This window comes from Cupressus sempervirens, chromosome 10 (assembly GCF_028749045.1).
Source record: "Cupressus sempervirens isolate cs-2001-9-10 chromosome 10, ASM2874904v1, whole genome shotgun sequence".
Classification (NCBI taxonomy): domain Eukaryota; kingdom Viridiplantae; phylum Streptophyta; class Pinopsida; order Cupressales; family Cupressaceae; genus Cupressus; species Cupressus sempervirens.
This window is the reverse complement of record NC_143127.1, coordinates 452,645,233-452,671,995: the sequence shown is the minus strand read 5'-3', so window position 1 is coordinate 452,671,995 and position 26,763 is coordinate 452,645,233. Positions and strand designations below refer to the sequence as shown.

Sequence of the window (26,763 nt, the reverse complement as noted above, 5' to 3'; positions counted from 1 at the left end):
AAGAAAATTCCAAAGGATGGGAAGCTATTTTTAATCAGATTAGTATGTGAAGATTTGACTGAAGCAGAGCAGGCGGCATTAGCTGAGACATCGAAGGGAAGGGGTTTAAAGAAAACCGACATTCAGGAGGGGCCATGGTGGTGTCTGATGGACTTGGTCAAGAGCAGGCTCACGGGATCCTCTAGGGCATCGGATATCACATTTCCGAAGGTATCCATGATGAACGGCCTAATGACTGGGAAAGTGTACGATTGGGCATCTGTGCCGGCTGAACGGATGCATGAGTTTATGACTCTCCAGCACAAGACCTTCTATATGCCCCATTACGCCATTGGTCTCTACCTTGATGCAGCGACACGGATGATTCCAACAGATGAGTTAGAGGCAAAGCCTGGACCACTGGCTCCGGGAGAACCTCCTATCATGCGATGGAAGCAGTTGGACACAATCTCTGGGCAGAAGGGTTCAGCAGGCCAAAAGAGGCCCCGGATGGACATGGCAGGTGATACTGACAGCGACCGACAGGAGACATCTTCTGAGCAGGACAGTGTGGAGGAAGAAGAAGGGGAAGGCAAGGATGATGAGGAGGTTCAGATTGTCACGGCTACCCCCTTGCTATTTCCGCGTGCTACAGTTCCTGTGACCTCCGAGTTGGTGCCCCGAGGTCTACACATGGCTCACATTCCGGGGTTTGGACAGACTCGGCGACCGATATTGATGACTGGAGGATCCCACCAGGCAATCACTCTAGCCGCACCATGGCAACACGAGGTACGGCCTTCTCCTATCCGACCGGGAGTTGGATTTGCAATCGGCTTTGCCCACCTGACAGCACCCGTCACCCGAGAGACTTCTTCAGCCCTTGAAGCACTTCCGATAGCGGCACCCGTGGCGCCTACCATAAGTCAACCAGCAGCAGTTGTTACCGTAGCATAGTCAGCAGAAGCTCAGGCACTTCCAGTAGAGAACGTACCAGACGGAGGAATGCAGGAGTGTACGGACCCAGCGCAGCCCGAACAACCAGAGGTCATGGATAGAGCAAGTGTTTTTCTGAGGCAACAGTTTCGACTCATTCCTGATAGGCGTGGCCCGTCCATTCAGTCCCCCTGCTATTCTGGAGTAGCACCTGTACCAGAGCCTCAGTCTCAAGAGGAGGGAATGCCACATATAGTGATTGCGCCGACAGCAGAAGAGGCGGCACCAGATGTGGGCATGGCTCCTGCTAATGAGGACAATAGTGATGCAGAATGGTCATTGGAGGAATTCGCCAAGGAGGATTACGGGTCGGATGAGGACAGGTGCAGGGACTACCTCAGGACTATGAAGTCTGCATTGAAGAAGGGGCATGATGTGGCGATTCAGGCTCTCACTCGACGAAGGGAGTGGCATTTGATCCGAGCGTATTTTCGTGGGATTTGTCCTAAGCAATTTCAAACTTGTTTTGTGGATAGAGGTTGGCCGGCAGTTGAGACACCAAAGATGTTGGCAGATTGGGCCATTGAGCCAGAATTGGGACCGAGTGACACTCCGATGATGAAGTTGGCACATGAGATCGTGAGACTGTACAAAGAGGTTTACTATGCGCGGCAGCACGCGGAGGCAGATAGGGCAGCAGACAGTGTTGCAGCCCAGAAATCTCTAGCGGTTGAAAAAGAGGCAAGAGAAAAGTTAGCCACTGATTTGGCCGACAAGCAGGCAGCATGGGCAGCAAAGCGAGCAACACTGTTAAAGGATATGGCAGCAATGGTACAGGAGAAGAACGCGGCTATCCGGGATAAAGATGCCACAGAACAGGAGTTGCAGTTGGCCAAGAGACAGGCTATGGATGTTACGCTTCTACTGAAGGAGGCCGTAGAGGTTAATTCACAAATTCAGACAGATCTGCGCATCCGGACTGACCAGGTGTATGAGTTACGTCGTCAACAACACTCTTCTGGCACAACTCCTAGTTCTCTTTAGTATTTCTTTTTCTTGTTTGTGGGTTGTCTCCTAATTTTGCTAGTCGTCAGAAGATGACTTTTCTTTTTTGGGGGGATGATGTCGTCGGTAGAAATTGTGTATCGGCCGACGGGTCCCTTCGAAAAGGAAATTGTGTATTAGCCGACGGGTCCCTTCGGAAAGGTTCTTGTTATGTAGCCGACGGGTCCCTTCGGAAAGGTTCTTGTTATGTAGCGACATGTTGTATGTGGCCGACAGACTCCTTCGGAAAACTTCTTCGAAAAGTATTTATAACCCCCTCGGGGAGCATTGTAATCATCGGAGGATCAGATCATATCATTCAAGCATAATGTAATGTTCTGGCATATGCGAATAATAATAAGAAGAGTTCTGCTGTTCATGTTCGTGTTCATTATCTGTGTGCAATTCTTAATTAACCTATGCAGTAAACAAACTCTCCAGTAGAGTAAAGTGTAATCCAAATCACAAACCAAGTATGCTGGAAATGAGCTCCATCTTCCCTTTAAGAACAGACATGTGACTCTTCACATTCCCATTTTGGTTTCTTTATTTCCTTTTTTAATTTTAAATGAAAACCGTTTCTCCCACTTAAGGATATAAAGTGGACATAGATAATAAAGTAACATTAACAATATTAGCTTAAGTTATAAAGTCACTTTATACTAATACGAAATCTGTTCAATCTCCAGACGTTAAAATCCCCCATCAAATGGACTCAGTATGCATGTCACATAGCTCACCGGATAGCTCTCAACAAGACGCTCCTAATCGTACCCTGAAATGCAAAGCATGATGAGTCTACTGACTTACAAAAAATAGTAAGTGCCTAGAAACCCCACTAAAACAATTCCGATTAGCCTGTAACTGAAATTGCCTAGGCCAAAAAACTGCTCTGACCGTATAGAAAACATGGTTTGCTCATGGGACTAAGGCAAAACAAGCTAACGGTGCAACAAAGCTCACTGGCTATAAAAGAGGACATGACAAAGTGTTGTTCAGTTCAACGGCAGAGAAAATTGGAATAGTCAATGTTAAGGAGAACAAAGAAGATGTGAATGCAGCGATGGAATGTGAGAAGCTCACAGGTGATCATGATGAGAATGAATTAAATTTGGAGAAGTTGTGGAGCATGAGGTAAAATGTGAGAATGTTAAGATCGGTTTGCCTTTGTTGGCAAGGTTGAAAGTTGCAGATTTTCATATGGGTGTTGAGTATTTATGTATAAAATATGTTGAAGATGTTGCACGGGATTTGTGGAGGTCATATATTTGTAGCAAAGTAATGAGACTCAGACCAGGCCCGGACTCGGCAAGTATAACTAAACTCGTGACACAACTCGAACTCGCCTGTGACTCCGCAATGACTCGACAAAGTGACAAAACCCTTGAAATTTAATGATTTTTTAGGATTTAAACAAATTCCATGCACCCATTATTGAATAAAGCTTAAAGACACAATAACATCATGAAATAAAAGGTAATTTGATCACATACATAACATACATCGATTACATAAGTACAAAGGTAAAATTTAGATGTATTAAGAAAATTTTGAAAACAAAAATAAAAAAACAAACGAGTCAGATGACTCAATCGAGTTAGATAGGCAAGTCAGCCGAGTAAGCCAAGTCGAGTGAATCACCCCACTTGACCCGCCGAGTCAGGGTCACGGGTCATTTTGACCCAACCAACGTAACTCGACTCACCAACCCGAACAACTTGTCTGACTCACGGAGAGTCTGTTACTATGATTTGTATTTGACAAGATTCAAAAAAATAAAAAGAGAGAGAAAAGTGTGGAGAGGATTTTGGAGAAGTGAGAGCTATTGGCGAAGGTCAGATTGCAATGGGCATCAATCCACAAAAAAGGAAGAGGAGAAGAGGACACACTTGGTTAAGGAAAGTTGGCAAGAGTCCTAAATAACTACTCTGAGAGGTGATGGAAGAAGACCCTTGATGCACCTAATGTAGTAACTATTACGATGTAATTGGTAAAATACTTGCTTGATATTAACAAAGACTGAGACGTCTATATATACAAAAGAATGAAACGATGTTTTTTTAGGAAACGATCATAAAGAATAGAAACATTTTATTCTAGCTAAAAGAAAGCTAAAGAAAGCTAACAGATAACTACAGACTAACTAATATTAGAAACAGTCTAATATTTACAATATATTACAAATAGATAGCCATTAACTAATAACAGAAGCTTGTCTATTATTGTAATACCCTCCCTTAATGGTTAATCTATACACAACACCAAGCTATCCCCTCAATTTAACAAACTTATCAGGACCAAGAGGCTTGGTGAGAATGTTTGCAATCTAATCTGTGGTAGGAACATACTGCAAGTCTATTGTCTCGTCTTCAACCAATTGTCTTATGTAGTGACCATGAACGTCCACATGTTTGGTTCATTCATAAAAGACTAGATTTCATGCTAACTTGATAATGCCTTTGTTATCAACAAACAAAGTGATCGGTCTTGCTAGTGACATCTGCATATCCTTGAGCATTCGACGAAGCCAAACAGCTTTACAACCTGCCTTAACTCTCCCTTTGTATTCAGCCTCTATGGAGGAGAGAGAAACCGCCTGTTGCTTCTTACTAGTCCATTTGAAGGCACTAGATCCCAAACTAAACACATCCAAAAGTCAACTTTTTATCGTCAACAGTGCCTACCCAATCTGAATCTGTGAACCCAATGAGTAGGATTAGAACTCCTGAGAGTGATAACCACAATCTACTCTTCCTCCATCTTGCAACCAATGGCAAGAAACTGATCACAAATTTCCTGAATCCTATTCAGGTGAGCCTAGAGCGATGTTCGCTCATCCATTTAATATACCCTGTTGGATGGGTTTTTGGATCCATTTAATATAGAGGGATGAGCATGTCCATTTAATATACCCTGTTGTCAAGTCGAGCGGTGGTGATCGGGTATTAGAAACCCATCCAAAAACCTTTGCCAAGGTTGTTAAAGGCATGCTTGCCTTCTATAGATTATAAGATGTTGGTGGCGCCAGATAATCAGATATGTCCTTCTAATACTGAGCAAACATTCTAAACACCAGTATTGCTTAGATGGTTGGACTAATAGTGCCTCAAGCCTAGCCTTGGGGTAGGGAGGGCCTTTCTTATCAAAAGATTGTGTGGGGATTGATATGGTCCGCCATTGGGAGGTTAAGCCTAAGCTAATGCTTCTCCTCTTATCTAAAAGCCGAGGATTGCACAACCAGTTCAAGACTCTCCAGTTAGCTTTTTGACGCAATGGATAGTGGTGGGATGATGGTTCAAACAGCAAGAATAAGGAATATGCCAAAGTTCAATGCAATGTAATGACCTACAAAGCCTCCAACACCTAAAAAGGTTAGCCAAGACCTATGCCCTATTCCAAGATGGTTGAATAGTCTTAAAATATCAAATAGAAGATGACTCAAAAGGTTCTTCCCTTCAAACAACACTCTGTGGTCACAAACTGAGAAATGCACATTCTAGGCCTAGTAGCTGTGCTGATTAGATCTCCAGCAACCTTCAAAAATGCATAACTCTTAAAACTTCCAAAACACCAAGTAAACCAATTACCTTTTCAGATACCCTTTATTGAGTACTTCAACATATCAAAAGGGCATGTAGGGTCTCTTTGGAAAATATTCCCTATTTCAACATCTGATCAGCAATTTAGGCTTGCAAAAAGGTGGTTTTTCAAAACAACTGTGTCTTGAACTTGCTCCTAGGTTCCAAGACTCTCAACAGTCTCATCAAATGGATTCAATTAGAGGAATCTGCAACCAATTTGGGTTTATAGTCCCTGCAAATACAGAAACCTCAAATTATGCCTTCAAACCCTCAAAAGCTAGGGCTTTGTCAAACTCTGTTCTCCCGACACTTTATTTAAGATCTAAAGATTGGAACACCTTGTCTTTAACAGGTATAGATGAAACCCAACACGAAAATGCCCTCTCCTTAAGGCCAAACTGCTACTGCTGCAGCATACCAAGCAATTTCAATGTAAAAAATCCTCAAATCAGCATGTTGATCACCAAGAACTCATCTCCTTTCTTCACAACTGCATGTTAACTTGTTAGTAGGCTATGATACAAGTATGATTAGTGTCATTCCATGAGAACCAGACCATACATTCATGGAATGACCATTCCTTTAAGAACTTTGTCACAGTTGCTTGAGAAAATCTGAAAATGCTTGTTACACTCAGCACAAATGAATGAAGAAACTATTGGGATCCTTCAAACCAAGTGTGAAATGAAATGTAGGAACATAAAACAATGTCCTTACTTCATCCAAGGCCCAATGGATCTTCAAACAATACACAAAGCAAAGAACGAACTCATGAAAATTGCAAAAATGGAGATATTCCTTCTTAATTCTGTGTGTAGTCCGTACAACCCTCTATCTGTACAAATGGATCCCCTATATTATATAATATTCCATACAACTTTCCTAACCACCCTCAAGACCAACCATCTACCATTTTACATCATTTTTGTAATGTTAGCAACTTTCTCAATATTGCATTTTACAACTTTTTATGCAACTTTTACATTTTTGACAAACTGACTTCAAAACTTTGTCAAACCTCTCCATACATATCCAAATGGAATATTTAAGACTTTTTATAATTCTTTTACCCTTCCATGGGTCTTTTACACAAATTTGACCATGTAGACCTAAACATGACCTATTTGACAACTTGAGCAATATTGTGCACATGCTTACATTTCTTGTCAACACCTTTTCAAATGGATTCAAAATGAATCAATACATCATATAATTGACTTTAAATGACTCAAAAACCTTATATATCCCATAGTGAGCTCTAGGATTAGGTGCTGTCTCTATCCTTTGCTATGCATTTAATTTCTCTTGTGAATATTGAATATCATAGTATGAATGGTAATGATTTAATCTACTTTTATAAAGATGATAGAAAACAGTTATTTCCGTTGGTAGTTATTTCAATTGAATGTTAATTCAGTTAATATCCTATGAAATGGAATTAGAGATGTTATATTTCGGTAGTTTAGTTGAAGTATTACTTTCATATCTACTTGAAATCAGATTTTAGCTATAATCTTTTTAGTTAAGAAAATTCATTTGTTACAAAAACCCACCACAAATCTATAATCAAAAAAAAAAAAATCGAGCCCAAAAATTAGGGTTTCAAACATAAACGTCATGGGGTGAAAAAAGCTTGAAATCAATGGTGAATCTGCAGCAAAAAACACAGTTTTTGGGCATGAATCTGTTATTGAGGGTTCTAAGATACCCTTGGGGTCGCTCCCAGCCCTAGATATGCAGAAAAAATGGACGAAAATGACCAAAAAACAATCTCGTTTTTTTCAAAAACAGCCAGAAAAAATAATGTGAATATTGGTGGTCAATATTCTTAGACAAACCCTAGTTTGAATCAAATATTTCAGAAAAATAGTTTCAAAAAATAGGGTCTAATAATTTCAGAAAAGAAATAAAGATTTTTGAAATAATTTAAAGGAGTGGCTATAATACCATATTACAATGTAGTTGGTAAAAGACTTGTTTGTTACTAAAAGAGACCGAGAGGTCTATATATACAAAAGAATGAAACAATGTTTACTTAGGAAGCAATCGTAAATAATAGAAACATTCTATTCTAGCTAAAAGATAGCTAAAGAAAGCTAACAGATAACTACAGACCAACTATTAGAAACATTCTAATATTTACAACAGATTACAAATAGATAACCATTAACTAATAATAGAAGCTTACCTGTTATCGTAATGGTAACAAGGTCTGTTGCAAGTTGTTTAAAACCTAGAAAATAGTTCAATGACTTATCCCCATTTTCTGAGCCTACCCTCAGAAATTTCATACTCAAGAGTGTCTAGTGCAGGAGCACCTAGGTAAACTGCTGATCAGCATCGACAAACAAAAAAATTGGCCTGTCTTCTTCAGTTTTGATTTGGTTGATTTTGAATTTTTTTAAACATTTCTTAGAGATCACCATTGGATTGCGACAAATCTTTAGTGGACCTATTGATCAGCTATAGAAACTTAGACATGTAACCAAAATACGAAAGCATAGACAGTGCTCAATTATTGAATAGGCTTCCAGGACATTGAAAGAGACCAAATTGGTAGGCAAAAAGCTAAAACTGCAAAATCTTTGAAATGCATGGCAATTACTTTTTTACACACCATGGGATAAAGAAAGGTGGAGCAGTTCAAGCAGAAATATCTGGAAGAAAATGGCACATCGGAAGAGCATTAAAGGGTCGCAGGTCGGAGACACCCCATGGTATTACAGCTTAGAAGAGAAAAACAGCGCAGGTGGGAAAACAAAGAAAGGAAGCAACTTGCGCAAGAGACCACAAAAGAAAAGGAGGATTTGAACACCACAAGGGCATCACTTCATTCATTATGTGCAGGACTGTAAAAGATGACAAAGCAAAGTTGAAGAGCCATGAGAGTAAATATAATCAGCAGCATTAAAAACTGAAGAGGGGAGAGTGAGTAAAGAAGAGCAGGTGAGCAGATAAAAGACGGGAGCAGCAAACTCCAAGAGGAGTGTGGGTGGCTGTAGGGAGATAAGGGACTTGGAGGCCTGAGGTGGGATGAGGGTATCCCCTATTAAGTGTAGTGAGGCTGCATAGGTAAGTGGTGGCTGCAAAGATGTACTGGTTCAGTTTGAGAAAGGGCAGACTACCTGTGAGTTGGAAAAATGTCAATGATGACCCAACTATATTTCATATGCTTTATAATTGAAATGCATTTAATGAATCAAGTGAAAAATGTGTTGAGCTTATTTGCAACAGCGAGACTTTTGTTTGTGCTTTCAAGTTTTGTAATGGTAGAACAGAGGTTTGTTCCTCATCAATATCATATTTTTCTGCAATATATTTGCCCCCTTCAAACTCATAACATCTTTAATGAGCTTGATTATTCTTAGAAGAAATAAAACCTCAGATATATAGCTTTAGCAGACAGATAGATTTTTTAAATTTCTGCTTTTTTCTTTGTTTTCATATTTCAATTACATTGTGATATTGCTATCAGGATTTAACTGTGTGATTTTTAAGTCAAACTCATTGACCCATGTTTCATGAGTAGTGATTCAACATGAATTCATCTCTCATGAGAATTAATGGAACACTTAGCATTCATTGGATCTAGGTGATGCTCACAGGGGTGAAGCATTGGGACTTCCCGTGAGGTCACCCATCCCAGTACTACTCCAGTCTGAGCGTGCTTAACTACAGAGTTTCCTACAGTTGCAAGCTTTGGGTTTAACCATGGAGGAAAATCTGTAGTTAAGCGCACTCAGGCTGGAGTAGTACTGGGACGTGCTTCACCCTTGTGAGCATCACCTAGATCCAATGAGTGCTAAGTGTTCCATTTATTCTCATGAGAGATGAATTCATGTTGAATGACTACTCATGAAACATGGGTCGATGAGTTTGACTCAAAATCACACAGTTAAATCCTAATAGCAATATCACAAACTGTATGGCATTAGTCAAGAATGCATGTATTATGTGTCTACATCATGTCTTCTTCATGCTTTCATGCATTCATGTGTCTGCTTCGTGCATGCTTTGTGTTTTCATACATTATGATCTATACTCCCTAAATCCCTTACATCTTCTATCATCCAATTATATGCTTCGTATAATGATTCTACAAAAAGTCATGCATAAATGAATTTTTCTTGAGGACAACCAAAATATGAGAGGGAGGACTGTGATAACCCTATAAAAATAAGAATCATATAGAATAGTAATAACAGAAATATAGTTAATGATTTATTAAAATCATACTATAATATTTGAATAACATACTATTATTAAGATATGAGAATTAAATATTATTATTAATAATATATATTATGCAATAGTATTAAAAATGATATTATTATTAATAATAATAATATATTAATAAGAAATATAATATCTATTATAATTAATAATAAAATACATGTTATTCATATAATATATATAATTAAAGTTATTTTATTAATATAATATTTATTTATGAAAGGACATAACTCGATTTAAAACTATAAATATAGAATATTAACATTGAGAAATTATGAGGGAGAAATGGAGAGAAATAAGGAGATATATAGAATTTATCTGCAAAAGCATACTGGAGAAATATACTACTGAAAAATTATTTAAAGTTCCACGAGGGGACATTACAAATTGTGAAATACTAGAATATGCAATTTTGATTACAAAGGTGTTGCTACCATTAATGGTGTTGAAGAAAACCTTTTTTTTTCTTTCAAATCTATAAGAATACTTCTTAGCCACATTAGTTCCCCATTGTCTTTAAAGCTGACATATATTCTGATTCTACAGAAGAAAGAACTAGCACTGGCTACTTCTTTGTCTTTGGAATGATGACTTCTCACTATCAAGCAAAAAAGGAAACTGAAGCAGGTTTCTCATCCTCAATATCACAAGCAAAGTCTAAATTTAGACATCTTAGTAGTTTGAAATATGTTGCCTTGGAATATTTTCGACCAGAATTCTACGTTATCTTCAGATATCGAAGAGCCTGCCTCGCTGCTACTTAATGACTTTCTTCTGATCGTATTCAGATGGACGACATGACATGACAACGCTCAGACTACCTAACAGCTAAAAGTTGCAAATCAAGATACAGAAAACAAGCACCCAAACAAACAATTGAAAGCTCTAAACAATATATTTCCATGTAGATAAATCTCTCAAATTACAACAGACAACTGGTTAGAAGTCATTTGGATTACTATAATATTTGATTGTGGTTTACTTGTACTATAAAACTACCTCTGTTTGACATTAAATACTTGTAATTTCAGACCTCAAGAAACCCATCTTTTGAAAACTGCAATCAGAATACATCAATGTCCGTGTCTTATTCCATGGAAACATAGTTGATGGACAAATATAGATTCTTTGGAACAGAACACCAACAAAGACTAACAGGAATAGAACATCAATACAGCCTCCGGTGCAATTCATTTGTTTCTGATATGGGTCACAATTAATATAGCATACATCTTTAATAAATAAGACTTACTAAAAAAATTGAAAAAGGGTAGATTACATACTATTTGCAGTGCTGCTATCAAGGAGCATATTCACAGCATCCTGGAGAGCTATCCATTTATTTGTGACTTGTACAACATTAATTAAATGGTTGCCATCTTTTTCTGCCTTTATTGCTTCTGCTAGACCAATGTTTGACTGTAAGACTGTACCATATAAAATATTCTGTGGATGCTCTAGTAACTGTTAAACAAGAAGGGAAAAATATATCAGAGAAAATTTATTTTAAGCAAAAATTATCTCTGATATGCATATGTACATGTGTGGGTATGCATGTATGCATATGTATATCTACATGTATGTATGCGCGCGCGCGCCCGTGTGTGCACACAATCATATATCAGAGAAGAATAATTTCAGAGAAATAATCTTTACAAAAAAATTGACAATACAATTTTTATTTCATTTCCCTCTCTTATGATTTATTCCTTTTGTCAAAGGAGGGTCACTGCAGTAAATGAATGCTAAGCAGCCTACCCAGAAAACATATATTTTGAAAGATAAATATGTGAATTTGAAGAGCTGGTGGACCTATGTATATTTTGCTAATCCTGGCACCCGTATCCCAAGTCACCGACCTCCTTAAGAGACTCTCTCCCTTGTTGTAGTTGCACCTCTTGGGGAACTAAAAAAAAGTATTCATCTGCAAAGATCACCTCTCTTGGACAAAGGCAATATTTATAATACCCGCCCACATGTTTCCTTTTTCAGTATGCATGGTTAGGACTTCTTAAGACATTGGTTACTGTGATGGACTATTTAGCTTGCTATGATGGCATAGGATTTTATTATAATATTAATTAGATGGTTCATGTTTTAGATGGATACACAGAAATTGATACGATTATGACTTATGTTTCTCTCCATGATTATGATTGTGTGATGATTATTTTTATGCATTATGTTACTGTTTCCAGATGCATAGATATATGATTATGCTCTGAACCCCTGACTATGTTAGCATTATTTATGATGCTTATGATATGATATATTTGATGTATATCTTCTGATTGATCTTCTCCCTAATGTGTTTGTATAATGAGGGACGAAGTTGTATTCCTTGCTTGGGGGGACCATGCAATGCCTCGATCCCCTTCATTGTATGTACTGTCTGCCATGAGATATGCATATACTTCATCTTTATGATGCAGGTTTGTAGGTACCAGGTCTTGACTTCACCTAACACCACAAGCTTGAACATACCCTTAAAATCATCAACGGCGGTACAAGGGAGATAATACCAATGCCCACTTGCACCTAGCCATTGCCATCATTATGCTAGAAGGGTACCGGTTTGACTGTTGAGGTGATAGATCCTAATCCACCTGTTATCCAGCTGAGCATGAATTGTCCTGAACGTGATTTTATGGTTCCATGGTATTTCATGATGCTTGACATTGGAATAGTTCCATTTGATTGATCTATCATTCAGGTTGTATGTGACTTTGGTTATCATATTTGACCATTTCACTACTATTGGTATTTTAGTCATTTTGATCTTTATGTCTTATGTCCTAATTGGTATAGATTGATTACTTATATTCTCATTTATATAGTTCTAAGTGATTATTTATTTACTAAAAATAATTTGCGGGGTGTGTATAGACATATATAAATAGTAAATACATATTTATTTGTGTAAAATATTAATTGTTAATTATTCAAGCCTATGTACATAAGGACGTGAAATATTATTCAATGTTTCCTATTTATTTGGATGCAAATTAACGTCAAGATATCATATTTTTAATGAATATTTTGGGAGGATAAATTATTAAGTGTACCGTCCTAAATTGTAAACACCTTGTATACAATTTAGCAATTATTTTGTGCCCACCTTAGAAACTTTTCCTATGGTAGGGCCTCATATGGCACTTAATGGGTACCTAAATTCAAAAATGGGTCCTCCATTCATTTCAGACTTCTTCAAAATCAATGTCAGCTCCTATTTCTAGTATGCTTCTCTCTTTTTCGTCCAATCCCATAATTCATTACATCACCTAGGCCCGATATCATTATGTGCGGTCTTTGTCACCTCTCGACCTCGAACTGAGTTGTACTAATCCGACATTTACCCTATTTTCCTTGCACCCTGACCAAATTTTCACTCATTCTCCAAGGTACAAAATGCAACTAGCACCTTGTCCCTAAGGATTTTGGCCCAAGTTTCGCCTAGAGATCTAAGTCAAGGTTTTGGTTGGAAATCTAGTCACATTATTAGCTTGCTTAATTTTTAACCCTTGAAATGATGTAAGGAGTATATAAACACCTATCTCTCCTCCTTTTGGTAACAACAACCATGATCAAGATTATCGAGCGCAACCATTATTGTTAAGGTGTTCCACCAATCAAGCACGTAAGCTACCTAGTGCAAGGAAACAAATCAAGTTCAAGGGTAAAGCACTCAAGATCTAACATTCGTCTCAAACATTCAAGATGTTTTCTTCCATATATCTAGCTTCTTTTCCCATTGGAGGCCAAGCAAATGAGTTTTCCATTAAGGAAGAAAATTCATATTCATCTACTTTCATTCTTCTCTCTCCTTCTCAATTAAACATCATGGCAAATTACAACATCTATTATATGTGATTTTGTCATTTATAATTTCCTTTTGGGTTTTTCTGTCTAGTCAAAGCTAGTGGATCAACATATTTGATCACATTAAAAGTAGTATTTGCATCGCCAAGGTATGATATACTTCATTTTCTAGACCAAATCTCTACCACATGACAGCACACTTTCCTTTATTCATTTCATTTCAAGGTTGATTCCTAAACAGGGATTTGACTGAGACAAAGCCCTTCTTTCTATTGAATTTTTTGAACCATTAATGTAAACAAAATAACTCTCAAGCCACAAAGAGATTTTTATCTTGGGAAAAACCCTCCTCTCTGAGGAAAACAACCCCACCCCAAAAAAAATAGTGATCTTTATTCATTTGAATAAGCAAAAAGAGTACAATACTTTGAATATGACGAATCCCTTTCACACAAATAGTCCAAAGAAATTGACTTTCAGTCACACTGATAATAAACATAGAACAAATATTTTGCAATGTCTACTATTTTAATATTCACCTCACAAAGATCCCAGTCACACACACATTTAATGTGATAAATACATAAAAGGTTCAAGCCTGAAGAAAAATCCAAAAACTTCCAGTGACATCAAAACCATATCATTTGAATAGTAAAATTCAGGATTAAATGATAGAACATCATGAATCAACTCTCCACACGAAAATAAGGCACATATTTTTGGCTCCAGAGAACCAAAGGTTTTGGAAGCAAATATGCATGAAAATAATTTCGAAAATAAAATGCAAATAATTTCAACAAAGAAATTATAATTATTTTCAAAAAAAAATTAGAGTATTGGCTCTGATACCATATAACAAAGTGATTGGAAAATATTTGTTTGCATTTAACAGTGATCAAGAGAGCAATTTATACAAGAGACTAAACGGTGTTTCCTTAGGAAACAATCGTAAAGAATAGAAATATTCTATTCTATAAATAGAAAACTAAATATTAGAAACATTCTAATATTTAAAGGAGATTACAATAGATAACCATTAGATACTAAATAGAGATAATAGAAACTATCTATTATCATAATAGTATTAGTCTGTTATTTCCAATTTTTTTAGTAACTTGTCTAAACTATCATCTACATCACATCTTAGCATTATCATCATTACAAATTTAGAGAAAGATCACTGTCCCTATTTAGCATTTCGACCTCGTGATCCTATTAGGGGCATCTTCCTTCTAAATGTGCAATTGTGAAAATAAGAGATGATTTCCCTCATTAGCATTGCTTCCTCTATCCTAGCATACATAAAGTACTATAAAGAATTATATATTCCTCTTTCCTAGTGTACATAAAGTATTATAAAGAATTATATAACTTTGTGAAAGGTATTTGTTATGCCTCTTTAATGAAACATTAGTTTTAATTCAAATTGTGGAGTGGGAAGGGGTTTTTAATAATTGATTTTTCTTAATTTTGGGGGGAACGGCTCAAGATATTTGGGGAAGAAGTTTTGAGAATTGTGAAGAGTTCTCATGGTTAAATTTTTTGTAAGTTTTCATTGTTTTTGGTGGAGAGATTTTGTGAAAAAGTCCTATTAATTTTTAAAGAAGTTTTGTTGTGATCATTGGTCAACTTGCCTTGGTGTTGGCTAATTCTTGCATTTGCAAGATTGGATTGCCTTCTCTAGTCATTGCCATCTTCAATTTCTATACTTGGATCTCTACAAGACCCAAGGTAGGGGTTTAATTCCCTCCGTCTATTTGCTTGATCTATAATGTTTGTGATGTATTTAGATTTGTAATATTGTCTAATATCAATAGTTGTCATTCCATGAGATTTTGAATGTGATTGTACAAACTGAAACAAATGTATGTTGAGTTTTGTTCGTTTCCTTATACTACTTTTTTTTGAAAATTGCTTTTTTATCTCATTTTATGAAGTCTAGGGTTCGAAAAGGAAACTAAGAGATCTGAAATAGTCACTCCGATTTTGTTACTAGGATTAATGCCCTATTAGTTAAATTTTTACAAACTTTTTTGTGTGCTAATTGCACTCACTTTACCAAACAATTGCATTGGAGAACATTGTCACTCACATTGAATGTTTTTCTTTGATGCGATGAATGCCTATAACACTTTCGTTGAATTCTTTTGTCAATTGTGTTGCTTCACAGTCATTCATGTTGCTTCCTTATTTGGTCAAAATATAGTATTTGGTCCTTTCCAATCCAACTAGGGTTGCATTATATCATGTTTTCGTAGTCTGGATATTCTGTAGGGCAGTAATATGCTTGACAAATGTGAATTTGATTCTTTATACTGATTTGATTCTTGATGAAGGATTAGGGTTGTTTGTGAAGAAGGGCAATATGAGTATTGCTAGACCAAAATATTTTGATTATAAACTTTGTATGGAATTCAAATTGATGCAATATTTTATTTTATTTTATTCTTTTGGTATCTTAGTAGGTATCACTACAATCGAGCCCAATGCCCAACCTACCTTGTCTTGCTCTTACAATCATGTTGGGATCAAGAAGGGGACAAACAGAGAGGAGACGAATCCCAGGGACATGCAATATTGAACATTGGACCCACCATGTGCACGACAAAGTAAATTGTCTTGGGTACCAGACGAGGCTTAAACTCGTATCATTCATCTACCTATCGAACAAGTTTCCACCCTATTGATGCATTTTATTTGCATATGAATCTTCTATTTATTTGTTTATGGTTTTGAACTTAAGGGTTAGAAAACCTAGATGCATTATAAATGAGTGGCTCTCAATGGAGGTCAAGGCCCTAAGTGGCTAACAGGGTAACCCTTAGTGAGTTTATTAATCAAATGAAAACATTGTCAATGAACCAGGAGGTGGGATAATTCTAATGCCTCACTCATGCCTTGAGCATTGGTACAAGCTAAGGATGAGAGTAGGAAAAGGTGTGAATGGAGATTAAAATAATCGAACTTCCTAGTCCTCACGAAATGTTGTTTGGTTTCACATAAGTCTTCACCTGGTGGTTGAGGTTTGGAAATGCTATAGGGTAACCCAAGGGGGAAGGCTATGTGATGACACACTCTGCATGTGCTCTAATGTCTCTTTCCATCTAGATTTATGCTTTGCCTTTGGTAGCCTTTGTCCATCTTGTTGGATATTTGGTCACTACTCTATTTCTCGTTTTGAACTACTTGTCTTGGCGTGGAGCTTTGGTGTCTACCCCCTTAGCATGGTGAGGGTGGGCCTTCAACCTCCACATGGAAGGGTGGCAGTGACCTTTCTCTATCGAAATGTTGATCTTGTGTGTGATTGCATGGATGGAACTTTGAATCAATACCTTTATTTATGTTGCATTAGAGATCTTCATTGTACACATTGCTATATCACGTAATGTATATACCTTTTGTACATACTGATGTATTTTGTATTCTCCTAAAAGGAGAATGATGTAAATGTAATATTGTAAATTGTAATTGTAGTTTAAGAAAGATAATGTTGTGAATGTACTTCAAGAATTTGAAATTCTAAGGAGAACAATGGAATGTTAAGATGCATTTAAATAATTGGTAACTAGAAAATTTTGATGGTGTGCATGTATTGAATCTTGATAAATAATCTGCTTGTAGAATGGAAAAATGATATTGATAGTTGTCTTATGAGCAGTTGTATAGCAAAGAAATCAAAATATGATAGATAGAGTTAGTTATCTATGTTTAATTAATGTTAATGCTATGGAAAATGAAATGATTAGGTTAGCGTTAGATAGATTAGTTATCTTAATTGGCCTTATGATGATGATATTAAGGAGAAAGAAAGAGCCTAGGAAAATTTCAGTATGGTCCAATAAAATAAACTTAGGAATAAAGAAATTAACATTTAGGAATTCTTGAGATGTTCTTGATTAATGTTTATAAGTTTTGATCCATGGACGTATCTAGCTGATTAGATAAACTTTTGATATGTTGCGCAATAAGATAAACTTAGGAATAAAGTAATTAACATTCAAGAGTTCTTGAGATGTTGTTGATTAATGTTTATAAGTTTTGATCCATGGACGTATCTAGCTGATTAGATAAACTTTTGATATGTTGCTTAAGTAACAACTTAAGGAGCCCTATGAGGACCTAGGATTATGGTTGTTGATTGCACATTCATTTTGCTGTCGCAAAATTGCATCTTTACATCCACTATCATGATGCATATAATGATCTAGTGTCATATTCATGTTTTTAAAAAAATTGTATCATAAGTTGGTTAGTTAGTGTTGTCTTCTTGAGATGTAATTCATTAATGTTTATAAGTTTTAATTCATTGGCGTTAGATATGTGGCTTAAGTAGCCACGCTAAGGACCTCGATGAGGACTTGTAATTAAGATGGTTAATTTTGCAAATGTTGTCGTGCATTTATGTTGCACGATATTGTATCTTTAATTCCACATTTATGATGCATATGATGATCTAGAGTTATTTTCATCTTCAAAGATGAAACAATTATTTACATCATTAATTGGTTAGTGTTGGGTAACATCCTCTAAACTACAAATTAGTAACAATAAAAGATAATTAATATACAAATAAATAAATTGCTAGTGATGGATTATAACATTAAATGGTTACAAGATAACTATCAATCAGAAGTGCAAATGCAATAAACAATCAACAATGATTTTATTAATAAATGAAATTAGTTAATAAGTAAAATAAAACAATTTACTTAAGGAGAATAATATTAAAGTGTCAATTCATTTGCAAGAATGTTGACCGATCCATTTTTTTTTAAAAACAATAGTTAATAAACAAAGAATGTTTTGGAAGTGGCTTGTATTCAAATGGTGTGATTCAAATAAAGAGGCTTATCTCTCTATTTGGTAGAGATAGATATAAATGTTTTGGAAGTGGCTTGTATTCAAATGGTGTGATTAAAATAAAGAGGCTTATCTCTCTATTTGGTAGAGATAGATATAAAATAGAAAGAGATTGTAAAATATGGATGGAGGTTGTAGCGATGGTGAGAAATGAAGATTTAAAAAAATCAAATGGCAGATTATATAAGTTAGATACTGATTTGTAGAATGAGATATCTAAACAGCATTAAAGGATTAGAGTCACACACACACACACACACACATAGAGAAAAAGTACAAAGACATAGAGAGAGAGAGAGAGACAATTATAATTATAATTATATATATAGAATGAAACCAGGATTATATATAATATATATAGTTAAATTAATATATAGATATGTATAAGAATTGCCCCATTTATTTGTGTCTTATATTTCAATATGCATATGTATACTACATAAGACATATATTTATATATATTCTATAAGGGATAACAAGTGTTTACGTAGCTTCTTATGTGTTATATGTTAATAAAGGTGAAATCAAAATCATCTATACATAATGTATATATCTGACTGTACTACAACATATCTTTGAACAATCTAATATTTACATAGAACTACATATACTCATTAGTAATATTGGAATCTGAATTTTATATATATATATATAAAATTCAGATTAAGATACTTAATTCAGACACTCCCATTTCACCAAAATGCAACTTGTTTACATAGAACTACATATACTCATTAGTAATATTGGAATCTGAATTTTATATACATATATAATTCAGATTAAGATACTTAATTCAGACACTCCTATTTCACCAAAATGCAACTTGGATAAAGTCTTTAAAAAGACACTGGACAAGGGTCAAAGCGTTAGTGATGAAACCAAGTACATAATACATGAAGATCGAGGTGGAAAAGATCTCTTAGGCCTAGAAGCTTTCTCAAGCAACTCTGGAAAGCGAAATATTTCTCAAACCTCTTCAAAAAAAGGGAAATGCAAAGTGGAAAGTCAATCATAACCCAGCTGGAAATAGTTGGATGTGCTTTGGGTCAGACCAAATTGACATCGGGAAAGGGGAAAGGGTTACCCCCCTTCTCCTAGGGGCAATGAAAACAGAAAGTCAATCATAACCCAGCTGGAAATAGTTGGATGTGCTTTGGGTCAGACCAAATTGACATCAAGAAAGGGGAAAGGGGTACCCCCCTTCTCCTAGGGGCAATGAAAATTTTGTCATGGAATGTCAGGAGCTGCAATGCTAATAACAAAGTGTGCTTAATCAAATGATGTATTTATCAAACTCGTCCAGCGATTATTCTATTACAAGAGTTAAGTCGGTAGGGAGTTATCAGTTTTTTTAAGGCATTCTCGAAACTAACAATCTAGGGGAGCTGGTATCTTATGGAACTCTAAAGTTATGTACATTTGGCTTAAGTTAAATCATGGCATTGGGTTTGTGCTATTTTTAAGCAACTTAGTGGTGGTTTTTGTCTAACCAAACTTTATGGGCCAATTGCTACTACAAACTTGTTTTATCTCTGGTAGAATCTCTCTGATATCCTACATAGAAGGAGGACAAACTTTTTGTTTGAGACAGAGATTTTAACTCTATTCTTAGACCAGCTGACAAAAAAGGAGGTTTAGGTGGGGACAGTGCCAAACAACGAAATTTCAGCAAACAATGATCTTTCTGTGGTGACTTTTCAAACTAGAAAAGTTACAAATAGAAGAAAGGCTTCTCCAATACTGCAGAAAATTAGATAGGTTTTTTACTACAAGCAACTAGGATACTTTGTCGTGGAACATATATCTTGACATTCTCCCTACCACTAGGTCAAACCAATTCCCAATCAACTTACGCATCTTGGAGGGGCTAACCCCAAAACATTGTCCCTTTAATTTTGAGAAAATGTGGATGCGCATAGAGAGCTTCAAAGATCTAATTAAGAGTTGGTGGACCACAACTCCGCACTGGGAAGATAACAAAGCTTTTATGTTTTTTAAATAATTACAATTTTTGTAAGAGCAATTGAAAAGATAGAATAAAGTAGTCTTCAAAAACATCTTTCTAGCGAAACTGAGACTTTAAAGAATCCTAGAAGGAATGAATAATCTGGCCTTTGACAAAGAGAAAATATTGAATGAAGAATACTAGGAAGCTTTATAGAAAGTGGAAATTTTCTGGAAACAAAAATCTAAAGAAACTTGATTGCAGAAGGGTGACAGAAATACTAAGTTCTTCCATAACTCAGTCAAGGCTAGACATACTATAAATTGCATCTATTCCAGCAAGGACTTAATAGGCACCACAATCACTGAAAAAGAGGCTATCCATCAGAAAGATATGAGATTTTTCACTGAAAGCTTCAAACAAGAGATGGTACAAGGGGGAGGACACTGATGCAATTTCGAATAATGTCCTTGTCAACATTAGTGAGAGACAATATAGAATGATTCTCAGCCTAGTGTCAATGACTGAAGTCAAAAAGGCTCTCTTTGGGATGGGTAGCGAGAAGGCACCTAATTTGAATGGGTACTAGGAAATGGTGGAGGAATCCAGACTAGGTGACTTCATCCTAAAAGATTTAAAACATACTTTCATTGCTTTAATTCCAAAGAAAAAGCATTTGCAAATATTTGAAGACTACAAACCTATTGCTTTATCCAATACTATTTACAAGATCATCTCAAAAGTCATTGCAAATAGGTTGAAATTAGTTTTACATTCTATCATTTCTCCTGAACAATGTGGCTTTGCTCCAAACAGATCTATCTATGAAGGAGTTCTTGTGTCTCATGAGGCGATGCACGCTATTAGACATGCACAAACAAAGAAAATGTTAGTTAAACTTGACATAAAGAGCCTATGATGAGGTAAATCGACATTTTTTGTTAGATGTTCTTAAACACACGGGCTTCAACAATAAATGGATTCATTGGATCAAGTCTTGCATAAGCACTACTAGACCAAGGCGACCTATCTCTCCTTTCTGATTCATCATTATGGCTGAAGCCTTGGGAAGGACCGATCTCTGGTAAAAAAAGAGTTGGGAGCTAGAAGGGGATCCAGGTGGCCTTGGATGTTGAGAATGTCTCACATCTCCAATTTGTTGATGACACTTTATGATTTGGCATTTCTCCAAGAGGCAAGAATGATGCGCAAAACCCTTCACAGTTATAACATGGCCACTAGACAGCAAATCAATTGGCATATCAGCTACCACTTTCTTCTACACCCTCGGAACAAAACATATGAGATGAGCAGAATATTAGGAATCAGAATGGGATCCCTTCCAGACAAAATACTTAGGAGTTCAACTTCCGGAGGCACAAGCAAATCTAATTTATGGCAAACTTTAGTTAATGATTCCTTTGAGAAAATGGATATTTGGAAAAGAAGATGCCTCTCTTTTGCAAGCAGAATTCTTATGCTCAAGTCTGTCATTTCAGTCATCCCAATTTATTCTATGTTGTGACTCAAACTCCCTAAAAAGACTATCAAGCAAATTGAACAGAAAATGAGAAAATATTATGGAATGGAGCCATGGACCAAGAAAAACTCCCTCTCTTGGCTTGGGATATGATTTGTACAAGCAAAAGTGTTGGTGGAACAAGATTGAGGAAATGAAAAATACTAAATGAACCTCTAGGTACAGAGGTGTTCTGGAATTTGTACACCCAATTGAATGAACTATGGGTGCGTGTACTAAAATCTAAATATTTAGACTCGAGAGGTAATGAAAGAATCCTCACTATGACCAATCCACCTAAAGGCTCTGCATTCTGGGATTTTATCATTTCTTCTAGACAAGTTGTTATAGACCACCTCACATGGCAAGTTGGGAATGATGAAAAGGCAAAATTCCAGGAGGATTCATGGAATGGTTATGAGAACTTAGATGCTTACGAAGAGCTAACCTTAGTCAAAAACTGATGTAAAAGGAATTGGGCAGACAAGTTTAAGATTACATAGAAATGGTGGATAACTCCTTAGGAAACATAAGGAGATGGACAAAGGTTGAAAACATAGATCAGTCGGCAGGCTGCAAAGCATAACTACAAGCTATCTTTAACTCTAAATGGATAACTTGAAATAATAGGACGGACAGAGTCATTTGATGTGGAGCAAAAGATGGGAAATAATCAATTAAATCAGGCTATAACTTTTTGGATAAAGCTCTACATGTGTACTATGTAATGAGGCAAAAGAAGATGTTGATCGTCTATCGGTTTCATGCCAAATCACTCAAGAGTATGGGCTAATGGTCCAAGGTAAATTGGGGTGGCAAGGACCTTTATAGAATAAAATCAAACTAGCCTTCCAAGAATGGCCAAAACATTTCTCCAAATCTACTCTTCCGAGTGTTTGGACTTTAAGCTAGTCCCTTTCATTTGGGAGGTATGGGAGGAGATAAATAGGCGCATTTTTCAAGATTAGATGGAAACACAAGAAAGGTTCCAGCTGAGAATCAACAATGCAATTCAAGAAGAAACAAGAGTAGCATCTTCTACATTCTCCATTAACACAATCACTTTCACTTTGGCGGATTGACTCATTTAAAAAGAGTGGCTAGATAGTAAATGCAGACCTGTCAATGGGGGTCTTGGGGTTAATCCTGTCCCTTCCCTACCTAATGTGACTCTTTGGGAAAAGCCTAAAGAAGGATGGCGGAAATGCAATTTTGACGGTGCCTCAAAGGGGAGCCCTGGCCCTTCTCAAGCACGATTCATAATTCAAGATTCAAAAGGTGATATCATTGGATGCGGGGGAAAGCATCTGGTGGATGGAACAAACAATGTGATAAAAGTTGAAGCTGCTCTCTTCGCAATTAGAGCATCCGAGAAGGTAGGAGTTAGGAAGTTGTATGTAGAAGGGGATTCAAAAATTAATATAAATGCCATCATCAAAGACATGGAAGCTTGGCACCTACAGCACCACATAATCAAAATTATTGATGATTTGGCATCTCTTGCGGATTTCAAATTATCACATATTAGAAGGCAAGGGAATAAAGAAGTTGACATCATGTCCATCAGGGCATTAAGACTGGACATGTTTGAAGTTGTCATTGAGGATTTCCAAGATGTCAAGTTTGAGGAATGAAATACCATTTAATTCCTACTTTCATCTACGAACACAAGGTGGCTGCCACCATTCCCCCCCATAAATGCAGCATGTAGCTGATGGTCTTGATGGGAAGGCTTTTGTGTGAAGTATAAAAGTGATTATGACACATATTTATTACCTTCCCCATCATTCTAAGTAGCCGAATCGCTCACTCCAAGGCATCACTTCCAGGTGCAAGTCGATTCGGAATCCGAAACTCGATCGAATCGCCTGTGGGCACGCACAGGGTACTTTCTTCATGATCGTTTCGTTTCCCTTCATTTTGCTTGATGACGTGGGGATTCCACATCGACTCCGATAAACCTAATTTGACTTTGACCATCGAAGTAAAGTGTAAACCTAATTTTTCATATAACTTTATGCGGCAGCGGGTTTTCCTTTATCGTTTTTTTGTTTGCATTTGGGATTTTTTTGTTTGTTGTGTGTGTTAGCAGCAGCGTTATGTGTGCTTGCAGCGGCGGCGTTTGTATCTGCAACTACATACGTTTGTAGACAACCTCCTTCTACGTTTGTTGACGACCTCCTGCAACTACCTACGTTTGCAGACGTTTAAAGCTCCTCCTACCTGCGTTTGTGGTTACCTTCGAACCTCCTCTTGCCTGCGGTTGTGATTAGCGGCGACTTTGAAGTTGCAGGTTTTTAGATTTTTCCATTTCCTGCGAATGTTTTTTAAATTTTTTTGGTTATTTTTAACAAGTTATAGTTATACACTATAGTCTAGAGTTAGTATATAGATTTTATTTAAAAGGTTTTATAATAATTAGTATATAGATTTTATTTAAAAGGTTTTATAATAAAATATTACTATAGTTTAAATTTATTAATTTTACTTAGATTTTATAATTTTATTTTATTTATTAAGGTTGTATTACAAAAATAAAATCTAATTAATATTAAGATTATATTATAAAATATTAATATAGTCCATGTAATATTAAGGTTAAATGATGAAATATTATTATATTAATATAATTATGTAAACTTACATTTGAATGTTCATATTTATTTGTTATATATTCAAATTATTTAGATTTTATTTATGTTTTAAATTTTTCAATGTAAAGTTTAAACTTTGAAGTTTAAAGTTTATTTATTTAGCTATTCTAATTACTATTAGTAGATTTAAAATAGTAAATACTAAATACAATTATTCTCTATTTTTTATTTCAATTTATTATTTTACTAGCGATATTATAATTTATTTGTTTTAATTTTTAGAAGTTATTTTTGTATGAATTGCAAGTGTTAGCAGCTATAACAATTCATCATGGTAGGCACGACTCCTCCCTTTACTATTGACCCAGCTTCACCATTATGGAGGCATGTGCAAATATTAGAGCATGTTCCTGGTGGAGGGACATGTATTTGGATATGTCCCGAGTGTCAAGTAAAGTATACAAGTTCCTACAGCCGAGTGAAAGGCCATTTGTGTGCAATTCCTGGAAAAGGAATCAAATCTTGTCCAGGAAAAGACCATGTGCCTATACCAGTTTCTAAAGTAACAGCATACATTAAGGAACAAGAGGAAGCAGATGCAAGAGTTCAAAGTAGGTCGGGACATCCATTGCTTAAAGGAAGGGGCTCACGGAAGTCACATGCTTCATCATCTCACAGTCATACACCTAGTGCTGCTCCTGATATTGTGGTAGAAAGCCATCCATTTATGAGGAGAAATGAAGATGAGGGTATAAATCCGAAGAGAGCAAGAGGACCATTGGAGATGGCATTTAATAATGATTATAGAGATATTGCTGATGAAGCGATTGCTAGGTGCCTCTATGCAAACGGTTTATCATTCGATGTTGTCAAATCACCCTATTGGCAAGACATGATAAGAAAAATAAATGAAGCTCCAAAGGGGTACACAGGCCCAAGTTATGAGAAGGTTCGTACCACTTTATTGACAAAGGAGGTCAAGCATATAAAAACTTCATTGGCTCCTATTAAAGCCTCATGGAAAGAAACAAGGGTGTCCATTATTTCTGATGCGTGGAAGGATGCAAAAAACAAACCCTTAATTAATGTGATTGCAATGTCCCCTAAAGAGGCAATGTTTCTAAAAGCTGTTGATTGTGAGAGTGAAGTAAAGGATGCACAATTCATTGCTAACATTCTCATAGAATGCATTAATGAAGTAGGCCCTCAAAATGTTGCCCAAGTTGTAACAGACAATGCAAAGAACTGTAGAGCAGCTAGTATGTTAGTTGAGAAACAATTCCCACATATATTTTGGACACCTTGTGCCGTGCATTCACTCAACCTCATGCTACAGAAGCTGGGTACTAAAATAGCTTGGATCAAACAAGTTTATGATGAAGCTCAAGTTATCCAAATGTTCATAACGAACCACCACTTCTCACAAGCCATTTTTAGATCATTCTCGCGGCTGGAACTATTGAAGGTAAGTTGGGTACTAAAATAGCTTGGATCAAACAAGTTTATGATGAAGCTCAAGATATCCAAATGTTCATAACGAACCACCACTTCTCCCAAGCCATTTTTAGATCATTCTCGCGGCTGGAGCTATTGAAGGTAATCCAAAATTCAATTACTACAATTTTATGTTTTACGTTAGTTATATCTTATTATCTTATTTATTTCAGCAAAACTATATATGTTCATATTCTTTATTTTTAATTACTTGTTTTTTTAATTTTCAACTAGGTTGTTGAGACTAGATTTGCATCAAATACAATTGTCTTGAGACACCTTGTGAAGGTTCGAGAGGCACTTTCTAGTATGGTGATCAGCCACCAATGGAAAACATGGAGGCAATCCAATAATGAGAGGGCAATTGATATCAGGAGAAGGATTTTGGATAAATCTTGGTGGAGTCGTGCAAAATACCTTCTTAGTTTCACAGAGCCCATCCTAGGTATGATACGCTTTACTGACATGGATAAGCCATGCTTGGGGGAGGTTTATGATGGAATTAGACTCAATGATTGAGAATATGAGATCTGTCATAAATGCAAAAGAGCAAGACCCTAAAGAAACCTTCTACAAGGAGGTGCAATTAATATGTGTTGAGCAAAGGAACAAAATGACCACCCCACTCCATCTTCTTGCCTTCTCATTGAGTCCCAAATATTATAGTGAAGAGATTCTTGCTTTGCCAACAAGGGTGCCACCATATCATGATGCAGAAGTAGGTGAAGAGGCTAGGAAAGCTATTTCTAAACTCTTCCC

At 36.3% G+C, this 26,763-nt stretch overlaps 1 protein-coding gene across 2 annotated transcripts in view; it reads right to left on the bottom strand.

The window, feature by feature from the left end:
• NRPA1 (nuclear RNA polymerase A1) overlaps positions 1 to 26,763 on the bottom strand; it is a 249,193-nt gene that overhangs the window by 152,924 nt on the left and 69,506 nt on the right. For both annotated transcript variants that reach the window (XM_089807317.1, XM_089807318.1), the window contains one exon: positions 11,057 to 11,237. In XM_089807317.1, the coding sequence (XP_089663443.1) occupies positions 11,057 to 11,237 (181 nt within the window). The remainder of the gene's footprint in view (positions 1 to 11,056; positions 11,238 to 26,763) is intronic.